The sequence below is a fragment of the Gobio gobio genome (assembly GCF_949357685.1).
Source record: "Gobio gobio genome assembly, chromosome: 13".
NCBI classification, from domain to species: domain Eukaryota; kingdom Metazoa; phylum Chordata; class Actinopteri; order Cypriniformes; family Gobionidae; genus Gobio; species Gobio gobio.
Genome location: NC_137106.1, coordinates 460,212 through 472,711, shown reverse-complemented (window position 1 = coordinate 472,711; position 12,500 = coordinate 460,212). Strand labels below are relative to the sequence as shown.

At 46.3% G+C, this 12,500-nt stretch overlaps 2 protein-coding genes across 2 annotated transcripts in view; one reads left to right on the top strand and one right to left on the bottom strand.

Moving 5' to 3' along the window:
- LOC307136639 (kelch domain-containing protein 1-like) overlaps nucleotides 1–7,092 on the top strand; it is an 11,924-nt gene extending 4,832 nt beyond the window's left edge. Inside the window, exons 3-5 of the mRNA XM_079833846.1 lie at nucleotides 5,869–5,953; nucleotides 6,051–6,103; nucleotides 6,195–7,092. Of these exons, the coding sequence (XP_079689972.1) occupies nucleotides 5,869–5,953; nucleotides 6,051–6,103; nucleotides 6,195–6,330 (274 nt within the window). The 3' untranslated portion in view covers nucleotides 6,331–7,092. The remainder of the gene's footprint in view (nucleotides 1–5,868; nucleotides 5,954–6,050; nucleotides 6,104–6,194) is intronic.
- A 2,203-nt stretch (nucleotides 7,093–9,295) lies between these two features.
- lrr1 (leucine rich repeat protein 1) overlaps nucleotides 9,296–12,500 on the bottom strand; it is a 12,073-nt gene continuing 8,868 nt past the window's right edge. Inside the window, exon 5 of the mRNA XM_079832973.1 lies at nucleotides 9,296–10,708. Coding sequence (XP_079689099.1) covers nucleotides 10,453–10,708 — 256 coding nt within the window. The 3' untranslated portion in view covers nucleotides 9,296–10,452. The remainder of the gene's footprint in view (nucleotides 10,709–12,500) is intronic.

The window sequence follows — 12,500 nt, the reverse complement described above, 5'->3', positions numbered from 1 at the left end:
CAACACGAACACATGAACACAGCAACACGAACACATGAACACACGAACACACGAACACATGAACACATGAACACACAAACACATGAACACACGAACACATGAACACACGAACACATGAACACACGAACACATGAACACACGAACACACGAACACACGAACACGTGAACACATGAACACGTGAACACAGCAACATGAACACGTGAACACAGCAACACAAACACATGAACACAGCAACACGAACACATGAACACATGAACACATGAACACGTGAACACGTGAACACACGAACACGTGAACACACGAACACATGAACACACGAACACATGAACACAGCAACACGAACACAGCAACACGAACACATGAACACACGAACACATGAACACACGAACACATGAACACACGAACACATGAACACAGCAACACGAACACATGAACACACGAACACATGAACACACGAACACATGAACACACGAACACATGAACACAGCAACACGAACACGTGAACACAGCAACACGAACACATGAACACGTGAACACATGAACACGTGAACACAGCAACACGAACACATGAACACAGCAACACGAACACAGGAACACACGAACACATGAACACAGCAACACGAACACGTGAACACAGCAACACGAACACATGAACACGTGAACACATGAACACGTGAACACAGCAACACGAACACATGAACACAGCAACACGAACACACGAACACACGAACACATGAACACAGCAACACGAACACGTGAACACAGCAACACGAACACATGAACACGTGAACACATAAACACATGAACACAGCAACACGAACACATGAACACATGAACACGAACACGAACACATGAACACAGCAACACGTGAACACATGAACACTCGAACACAGGAACATGTGAACACATGAACACAGCAACACGAACACGTGAACACATGAACACGAACACATGAACACAGCAACACGTGAACACATGAACACTCGAACACAGGAACATGTGAACACATGAACACAGCAACACATGAACACAGCAACACGAACACGTGAACACATGAACACGAACACATGAACACAGCAACACGTGAACACATGAACACATGAACACTCGAACACAGGAACATGTGAACACATGAACACAGCAACACACGAACACAGGAACACGTGAACACTTGAACACATGAACTCAGGAACACACAAACACAGGAACATGTGAACACAGGAACATGTGAACTCAGGAACATGTGAACACAGGAACATGTGAACAGACGAACACATGAACACAGGAACAAATGAACACAGGAACACGTGAACACATGAACACACGAACACAGCAACTCATGAACACCTGAACACATGAACACAGGAACACGTGAACACAGGAACACAGCAACTCATGAACACCTGAACACATGAACACAGGAACACGTGAACACAGGAACACATGAACACACGAACACAGCAACTCATGAACACATGAACACAGGAACACGTGAACACATGAACACCTGAACTCAGGATCACATGATCACATGAACACACAAACACAGGAACAAGTGAACAGACGAACACATGAACACACAAACACGTGAACACAGGAACACGTGAACACGAACACATGAACACGTGAACACATGAACACAGGAACATATGAACACACGAACACATGAACGCATGAACGCATGAACACCTGAACTCAGGATCACATGATCACATGAACACACAAACACAGGAACAAGTGAACAGACGAACACATGAACACACAAACACGTGAACACAGGAACACGTGAACACGAACACATGAACACGTGAACACATGAACACAGGAACATATGAACACACGAACACATGAACGCATGAACGCATGAACACCTGAACTCAGGATCACATGATCACATGAACACACAAACACAGGAACAAGTGAACAGACGAACACATGAACACACAAACACGTGAACACAGGAACACGTGAACACGAACACATGAACACATGAACACGTGAACACATGAACACAGGAACACATGAACACACGAACACAGCAACTCATGAACACCTGAACTCAGCAACTCATGAACACGTGAACACAGGAACACGTGAACACAGGAACACGTGAACACATGAACACACGAACACAGCAACACACGAACACAGCAACACATGAACACACGAACACAGCAACACACGAACACAGCAACACATGAACACACGAACACAGCAACACACGAACACAGCAACACACGAACACAGCAACACATGAACACACGAACACACGAACACAGCAACACACGAACACAGCAACACATGAACACACGAACACAGCAACACACGAACACAGCAACACACGAACACAGCAACACATGAACACACGAACACACGAACACAGCAACACACGAACACAGCAACACATGAACACACGAACACACGAACACAGCAACACACGAACACAGCAACACACGAACACAGCAACACACGAACACAGCAACACACGAACACAGCAACACACGAACACAGCAACACACGAACACAGCAACACACGAACACAGCAACACACGAACACAGCAACACATGAACACAGCAACACATGAACACACGAACACACGAACACAGCAACACACGAACACAGCAACACACGAACACAGCAACACACGAACACAGCAACACATGAACACACGAACACAGCAACACACGAACACAGCAACACACGAACACAGCAACACACGAACACAGCAACACACGAACACAGCAACACATGAACACAGCAACACACGAACACAGCAACACACGAACACAGCAACACATGAACACACGAACACAGCAACACACGAACACAGCAACACACGAACACAGCAACACACGAACACAGCAACACACGAACACAGCAACACACGAACACAGCAACACATGAACACAGCAACACATGAACACAGCAACACATGAACACAGCAACACACGAACACAGCAACACACGAACACAGCAACACACGAACACAGCAACACACGAACACAGCAACACATGAACACAGCAACACATGAACACAGCAACACATGAACACAGCAACACATGAAAACAGCAACACATGAACACGTGAACACAGGAACACGTGAAATCAGCAACACATGAACACACGAACACAGCAACACATGAACACAGCAACACATGAACAAACGAACACAGCAACACACGAACACAGCAACACATGAACACAGCAACACATGAACACAGCAACACATGAACACACGAACACACGAACACAGCAACACACGAACACAGCAACACACGAACACAGCAACACACGAACACAGCAACACACGAACACAGCAACACACGAACACAGCAACACACGAACACAGCAACACACGAACACAGCAACACATGAACACAGCAACACATGAACACAGCAACACATGAACACAGCAACACATGAACACAGCAACACACGAACACAGCAACACACGAACACAGCAACACACGAACACAGCAACACACGAACACAGCAACACATGAACACAGCAACACATGAACACAGCAACACATGAACACAGCAACACATGAAAACAGCAACACATGAACACGTGAACACAGGAACACGTGAAATCAGCAACACATGAACACACGAACACAGCAACACATGAACACAGCAACACATGAACAAACGAACACAGCAACACACGAACACAGCAACACATGAACACAGCAACACATGAACACAGCAACACATGAACACACGAACACACGAACACAGCAACACACGAACACAGCAACACACGAACACAGCAACACATGAACACAGCAACACATGAACACAGCAACACACGAACACAGCAACACATGAACACAGCAACACATGAACACAGCAACACATGAACACAGCAACACATGAACACAGCAACACATGAACACAGCAACACATGAACACAGCAACACATGAACACAGCAACACATGAACACAGCAACACATGAACACGTGAACACAGGAACACGTGAAATCAGCAACACATGAACACACGAACACAGCAACACATGAACACAGCAACACATGAACACACGAACACAGCAACACATGAACACAGCAACACAGGAACACGTGAACACAGGAACACGTGAACACAGGAACACGTGAACACAGGAACACGTGAACACAGCAACACACGTGATCACATGAAAACGCGAACACATGAACACAGGAACACATGAACGCACAAACACAGGAACACGTGATCACAGGAACACATGAACACACGAACACATGAACACACAAACACAGGAACAAGTGAACAGATGAACACACAAACACATGAACACAGCAACACGTGATCACAGGAACACATGAACACGTGATCACATGAACACAGGAACACATGAACACAGGAACACATGAACAAACAAACACATGAACACACGAACACAGAAACACACGAACACAGCAACACGTGATCACAGGAACACATGAACACGTGATCACATGAACACAGGAACACATGAACACAGGAACACATGAACAAACAAACACATGAACACACGAACACAGAAACACACGAACACAGGAACACATGAACACAGGAACACAGGAACACATGAACACACGAACACAGGAACAAACAAACACAAACACATGAACACACGAACACAGGAACAAACAAACACAAACACATGAACACACGAACACAGGAACAAACAAACACAAACACATGAACACACGAACACAGGAACAAATAAACACAAACACATGAACACACGAACACAGGAACAAACAAACACAAACACAAACACATGAACAAATGAACACAGCAACACATGAACACACAAACACGTGAACACTTGAACACACAAACACAGGAACATGTGAACACAGGAACATGTGAACACAGGAACACACAAACAAATGATCACAGCAACACATGAACACAGCAACACATGAACACGTGATCACAGGAACACATGAACACGTGATCACATGAAAACGCGAACACATGAACACAGGAACACATGAACACGTGATCACATGAAAATACGAACACATGAACACAGGAACACATGAACACAGGAACACATGAACAAACAAACACATGAACACAGCAACACATGAACACACGAACACGTGAACACATGAACACACAAATACAGGAACACAGCAACACACGAACACAGGAACACGTGAACACTTGAACACATGAACTCAGGAACACACAAACACAGGAACATGTGAACACAGGAACATGTGAACTCAGGAACATGTGAACACAGGAACATGTGAACACACAAACACTTGAACACAGGAACACGTGAACACACGAACACAGGAACACATGAACACGTGAACACAGGAACACGTGAACACACAAACACAGCAACACATGAACTCAGGAACACATGAACTCAGGAACACACGAACTCAGGAACACGTGAACACACAAACACAGCAACACGTGAACTCAGGAAGACATGAACACATGAACTCAGGAACACACGAACTCAGGAACACGTGAACACACAAACACAGCAACACGTGAACTCAGGAAGACATGAACACATGAACTCAGGAACACACGAACTCAGGAACACGTGAACACACGAACACAGCAACACATGAGCTCAGGAACACATGAACTCAGGAACACACAAACAGGAACACATGAACACACAAACAGGAACACATGAACACACAAACACAGGAACACATGAACACACAAACAGGAACACATGAACACACAAACACAGGAACACATGAACACACAAACACAGGAACACATGAACACATGAACACAGGAACACTTGAACACACGAACACAGGAACTCATGAACATAAGGAGACGAGCGGATGAGCAATGGTTGTGTTTAAAGAATGGTCTTGTTCTGATTTGCTCAGGCTTTGGCACAGCGCCTGTCAGGGAAGAGACTCAGATGTGATCGTGTTTGGAGGAAGTCATGATTATATTCTTCTGGTGGATAAAGTAAGTCTCACGAGCTCCTCGATACAGCAAACACCATGAGTGTGTGTGAGTGTTAGTGTGTGAGTGTGTGTGTGTCACACTCTGCTGTGTTTTGCAGGGCCACTGTAACGACGCGCTGGTGTTCCAGACTCAGCCCTACCCACTGATACGGTACAGTCACTGATCAGCGCACACACACACACACACACACACACACACACACACACACAGGACAGAGCACTAATAACACTCATTCGCTCAGATTATGCCAGGACTTCATCGCCAGCCGTGCCGGTGTGTTTCAGCTCCAGATGCTGTGTTTACCGCCCAAACTCAGGCGCGCTGTGGAGGAACGGACACACAGGAACACACAGAACACATCCACCACCGCAGAATGACTTACAACTACATCAGCTCACAATTCATATTGATGCTGTGTGTGTGTGTGTGAGTGAGTAAGTGTGTGTGAGTGTAAATGTGTGAGTGAGTAAGTGTGTTTGAGAGAGAGTGTACGTGTGTGTGTGTGAGTGAGTGTAAATGTGTGAGTGTGTGTGTGTGTGTGTGTGAGAGAGTGAGTGTGTGTGTGTAAGTGTGTGTGTGATTTATGAGGACACAAATTTGTATAATGACAGGTATTACGACGTAAACGTGAAATATGAGGACATTTCATCAGCTTTAAAAACACTAAAAAATGTTTAAAACAATTAAAAAAGCTTTCCTGTAGCTCAAACAGTAGAGCATGGCGCTAGCAACGCCAAGGTCATGGGTTCGATTCCCAGGGAAAGCAAGAACTGACAAAATGTAAAATGTGTAGCTTGAATGCAATGTAAGTCGCTTTGGATAAAAGCGTCTGCCAAATGCATAAATGTAAATGTAAAAATGGTAAAATGCTGAATGTTTCCTGTGATGGGTAGGTTTAATGTGTCTCTCTGTGTGTGTGTGTGAGAGAGTGAGAGAGAGAGAGAGTGTGTGTGTGTGTGTGTGTGAGAGAGAGTGAGAGAGAGAGTGAGAGAGAGAGTGAGAGTGAGTGTGTGAAACGATTTGTTTTAATATAAACTACTGTACATCAATAAAAAAAATGTTTACTTCAGCTTTGTGTTCACAATTAATATTGTTAAAATGTCAACATTCACGATTATTAAAGTATGTAAGTCTCTGTTTTGTGTTTCTGTGAACCGTTTATTAAGTATGAAATGCCTCAGTGTTGCCGGTCCAGGTTCGGGTTATTGAATGTGTGTAAACAGAAACCGTTGGCATGAGCGCGCGCACGCAAAGCGCGTCGTCACGGCGGGCGCGCGTTCTGTTGCTGTTGTAGGTTTCTATGGTTACCGAGTCCTCCGTTCATTAGTTTCTCCCGTCTCAGGAGATTTAAACGGCTCGCCGGTGACTTAAAGTGAACGATTTGTAATGGATTGTGGCAGCAAACTGGAAGAGCTGAATTTGACGCGCGATGAGATGAGTAGACTCGGCGACGCGCTGAAAGACGAGAAGTTCCGCGAGTTACTGAAGGAGTACGCGGACGAGATCGCGGATCCGGAGAACCGGAGGCGATACGAGGAGGAGATCACGCAGCTGGAGGAGGACAGAGGCGTGCGCGTGCACTTCATTCACCCTGAGGCGCATCACGTGCTCAAAACACGTGGCGCGCGCGGGAAAGTCTTCATCAACATCTGCTCTAATCCGCGCATCGATGAACCGTCGTGTGAAGCGGCCCGTGACGGAGGCGGGAAACCGGGTCACAACTGGCGCTTCCCGTACAGTCTGACGCCGGGCCGGGCCGACAGAGACGCGCGCGGGAACCGCTGTGAGGTTTATGATGTGGTTTTCCACCCGGACGCGCTTCAGATGGCGGAGAGAAGCCCGCGGGTCATGAGGCTCATCCACAGCACAGCTTTTGAAGCGGTCCAGAACTCTTCCCACGTCCAGCTGGACCGGGATCAGCTGAAGCGGCTGAAGATGAGCTATAAAGGGGCGGCCCATCCCGCTGTGATCCGCAGGCCCATTCCCGGACACCAGCAGAACCGGAACGCCGCTGAGGACCTGCTGCCGTTTCCAGAACCAGAACCAGAACCAGAACCCGGTCCGCCCATCACGCCGCACTACAGCCTAAAGTACCGCTCCGTGGTGGATCTGCAGGATTACCGCTGCTCCAGAGACTCGGGGCCCGGGGCCCGGCCCAGAGAGATCGTGGTGGTCATCGATGTTCCGCTGCTGGGATCCGCGCAGGACGCAGAGCTCAGTGTGACGGAGCGACGCCTGGTTCTGGAGGCCCCGGGGCCGGCCTACAGACTGGACCTCCCGCTCCGGTACCCGGTGGACGAGGAGAGAGGACGCGCAACGCTCAACAGAACCAGGAAACAGCTGACGGTCACGCTTCCCGTCCGGCCAGCGGAAAACCCGGAGCTACAGCGGATCGGCAGTGAGGAAGTGGATCAGAAGCTAGATCTCAATCCGGATCACACAGAAGGTCTGGATCCGGATCACACAGAAGGTCTGGATCCGGATCACACAGAAGATCTGGATCACACAGAAGATCTGGATCCGGATCACACAGAAGATCTGGATCCGGATCACACAGAAGGTCTGGATCCGGATCACACAGAAGATCTGGATCCGGATCACACAGAAGATCTGGATCCGGATCACACAGAAGATCTGGATCCGGATCACACAGAAGATCTGGATCCGGATCACACAGAAGATCCGGATCTGGATCACACAGAAGATCTGGATCACACAGAAGATCTGGATCACACAGAAGATCTGGATCACACAGAAGATCTGGATCACACAGAAGATCTGGATCCGGATCACACAGAAGGTCCGGATCTGGATCACACAGAAGATCCGGATCTGGATCACACAGAAGATCCGGATCTGGATCACACAGAAGATCTGGATCACACAGAAGATCTGGATCACACAGAAGATCTGGATCCGGATCACACAGAAGATCTGGATCCGGATCACACAGAAGATCTGGATCCGGATCACACAGAAGATCTGGATCCGGATCACACAGAAGATCTGGATCACACAGAATATCTGGATCCGGATTACACAGAAGATCTGGATCACACAGAAGATCCGGATCACACAGAAGATCTGGATCTGGATCACACAGAAGATCTGGATCCGGATCACACAGAAGATCTGGATCCGGATCACATGACCTCGGCCGCCTTCTGCTTCCAGAACTCTCTGCTCTTTGCTTTGGACTGAATAGTTTGCCGTTTCTATTCTTGGAAATTCAGTGATTTAGTTTCCATTGTAGTTCAGAGACTCTGATGAAGAATTTAGTGTTTAATAGAAATCTTTGTTCAGACTTGAAGCGGAGATGAAGAAATGCAGGAGCCGGAGTGTGAAGTCATTAAAACCTGAGCTTTAATACATTTGATTTATTTCACAAAACATTCAACAGTGTTTACACAAAAGATAAAAGAATAAACACTGAAAACATGAAGCTACATCTCACACACACACACACACACACACACACTCTCACACACACTCACACACACACACACACACACACACACTCACACACACACTCACACACACACTCACACTCACACACACACTCTCACACACTCTCACACACACACTCTCACACACACTCACACACACACACACACTCACACTCACACACACACTCACACTCACACTCACACACACACTCACACTCACACTCACACACACACTCACACACACACTCACACACACACTCACACACACACTCTCACACACACTCTCACACACTCTCACACACACACTCTCACTCACACTCACACTCACACACTCACACACACACTCACACACACACTCACACTCACACACACACTCACACACACACTCACACACACACACACACACACACACTCACACACACACTCACACACACACTCACACTCACACACACACACTCACACACACACTCACACACACACTCACACACACACACTCACACACACACACACACTCACACTCACACTCACACACACACACTCACACACACACTCACACTCACACTCACACTCACACACACTCTCACACACACACTCACACTCACACTCACACACACACTCACACTCACACACACACTCTCACACTCACACTCACACTCACACACACACTCACACTCTCACACACTCTCACACACACACTCTCACACACACACTCACACACACACACTCACACACACACACACTCACACTCACACTCACACACACACTCTCACACACACACTCACACTCACACACACACTCACACTCACACTCACACACACTCTCACACACACACTCTCACACACACACTCTCACACACACACACACACACGCACACACACACACGCACACACACAGAGGTCGCAGGTCATCTGGGGTCGCGCTGCACACACACCCACACACACACACACAGAGGTCGCAGGTCATCTGGGGTCGCGCTGCGCACACACACACACACAGAGGTCGCAGGTCATCTGGGGTCGCGCTGCACACACACACACACACAGAGGTCGCAGGTCATCTGGGGTCGCGCTGCACGCAGCTGTCCATGAACTGGCAGTAGCACTGGAGTGAGCAGAAGTGCTTCTGGACCGGAGCCTCGGTGCCGCCCATGTTGTCCACCAGAACCACCGTGTGGGCCACCAGATGCAGGTTCAGGCCCACGGCCGTCAGGATGCTGGCGCTCACACACGCGCGGCCGCACTCACACACCTCACTGAGGCTCAGCTCCTCACACAGGTGGACCGGCACCAGGTGCGGCCCGTGCGGGATCCTGCAGCACAGGAGGAAACATGACCTTTAACCTGAGGATGTGGCGCCAACTCTGGGTCCAAAGCAGATTCAATATATATATCGCAAATATGGCGCTCAAACATGGGGAAGAAGCACTTCTGCTGTGTCTTTGACTCAAGTTTGAGAGCCTGTAACTCCAGAAGTATTAAAGATATCTCAATATCCTTCTAGATTCTGCTTCTTAATAAACTTTTCTTTTGGTTTCTTCATTTTAAAGGCCGTCGATGGTTCAGTCCCAGAAATATGGAGATCTCAAAGCGGCTCCAGGAGTAAACTGGTCAACTTCAGGGGTCAAAAACCAAATGTGGGTCACTTCACACACAGCTGATAATCTTTTATATTTAAAGAGGAATATCTGAAGAACAAATAATGTTTAAACCAGAAATGTATCTTGTTTCCCTCTTTTAAAAGAATTGTATAAAACATAACTCTCTGAGTACCAATTTAATAATCTATATTTGAGTCAGATTCAGGGATTTTGTTCATTTGAACAGCTTCTGAAGCCTCCAAGAGTTCAAATACACAGGATCATAACTACACATTACCATATTGAGATCTCCATATCTCTGCGACTGAACCATATAGGGCCTTTAAAAGTTAAGATCGCAAAAGAAAAGTTTATTGTGTTCAGAAACATGTTTTTGGATGTGTTGTATTTGATTGTTTTGATAGAGGGAAACAAGACACATCTCTAATTTCAGTGTTATTTATTCTTCAGACTTTCCTCTTCAGACACAAACACTATCAGCCGTTTAAAAAGTGACCCACGTTTGGTTCTTGACCAATGAAAATGGCTAAAATTCAACAATTTGACCATGGAGCTGCATTGAGATCTCCATATCTCTGCGACTGAACCATCGACGGCCTTTAAAATGAAGAAACCAAAAGAAAAGTTTATTAAGAAGCAGAATCTAGAAGGATATTGAGATATCTTTAATACTTCTGGAGTTACAGGCTCTCAAACTTGAGTCAAAGACACAGCAGAAGTGCTTCTTCCCCATGTTTGAGCGCTCACCGTTGGCATATAATGACACACAGATTGATAAAGTCAACAGATTTCACTAATAGATCCACCAATCTCTGTGTGAGAATAAAATAATGATGCTGCCATCTTTCTAAAGTCATGTTTACACCCCTGTGATTGGGCTCCAGAGCTCAGGTGGAAACTGTCATTCTGAGCCTCCTCTACACAACAGAGATTACTCCGTCAACACACATCTGAGACATTCACTATTCTGCCTTTATCACTGTTTATCTTTGACTTTATGCTGAACAAACATCAACACAATCACACATTTGAGCCGGGGAAGTGTGCTTGAGCTGATGGAGTGACCCCATGCTGTTGAATATAATCTATAACAGGGGTTTTCAAACTTTATGATGCCAAGGACCCCCAAATATGATGAACCTTTTATGAGGGACCCCCTTCCTAAAATCCATCTATTTTTATGTATGAAAAAACATTTAAACTAATATTAAGTGTGACATTATAAATACAACATATTGTTTCCAAACTTAAATTGGCTATACTTAAAGTTGGACGTATAAACCTGAAGAACATTTTCAATTTAAAATTATTTGAAAAAGCAACTTTCACAATAAATGTATGTAAGCAGCGCATGTGCTGCGGTAAGAACCCCAGTGAGCAGATAAAGGCAACTGGAGAGAAAAACACACTAGAAAGATACAAAGCAAACATAATTCTGCAAAGTTATACGCAGGGCTTAAAAACGGAAAAAAATATCAATGGGTCACTCCGAGCAGAATCGATA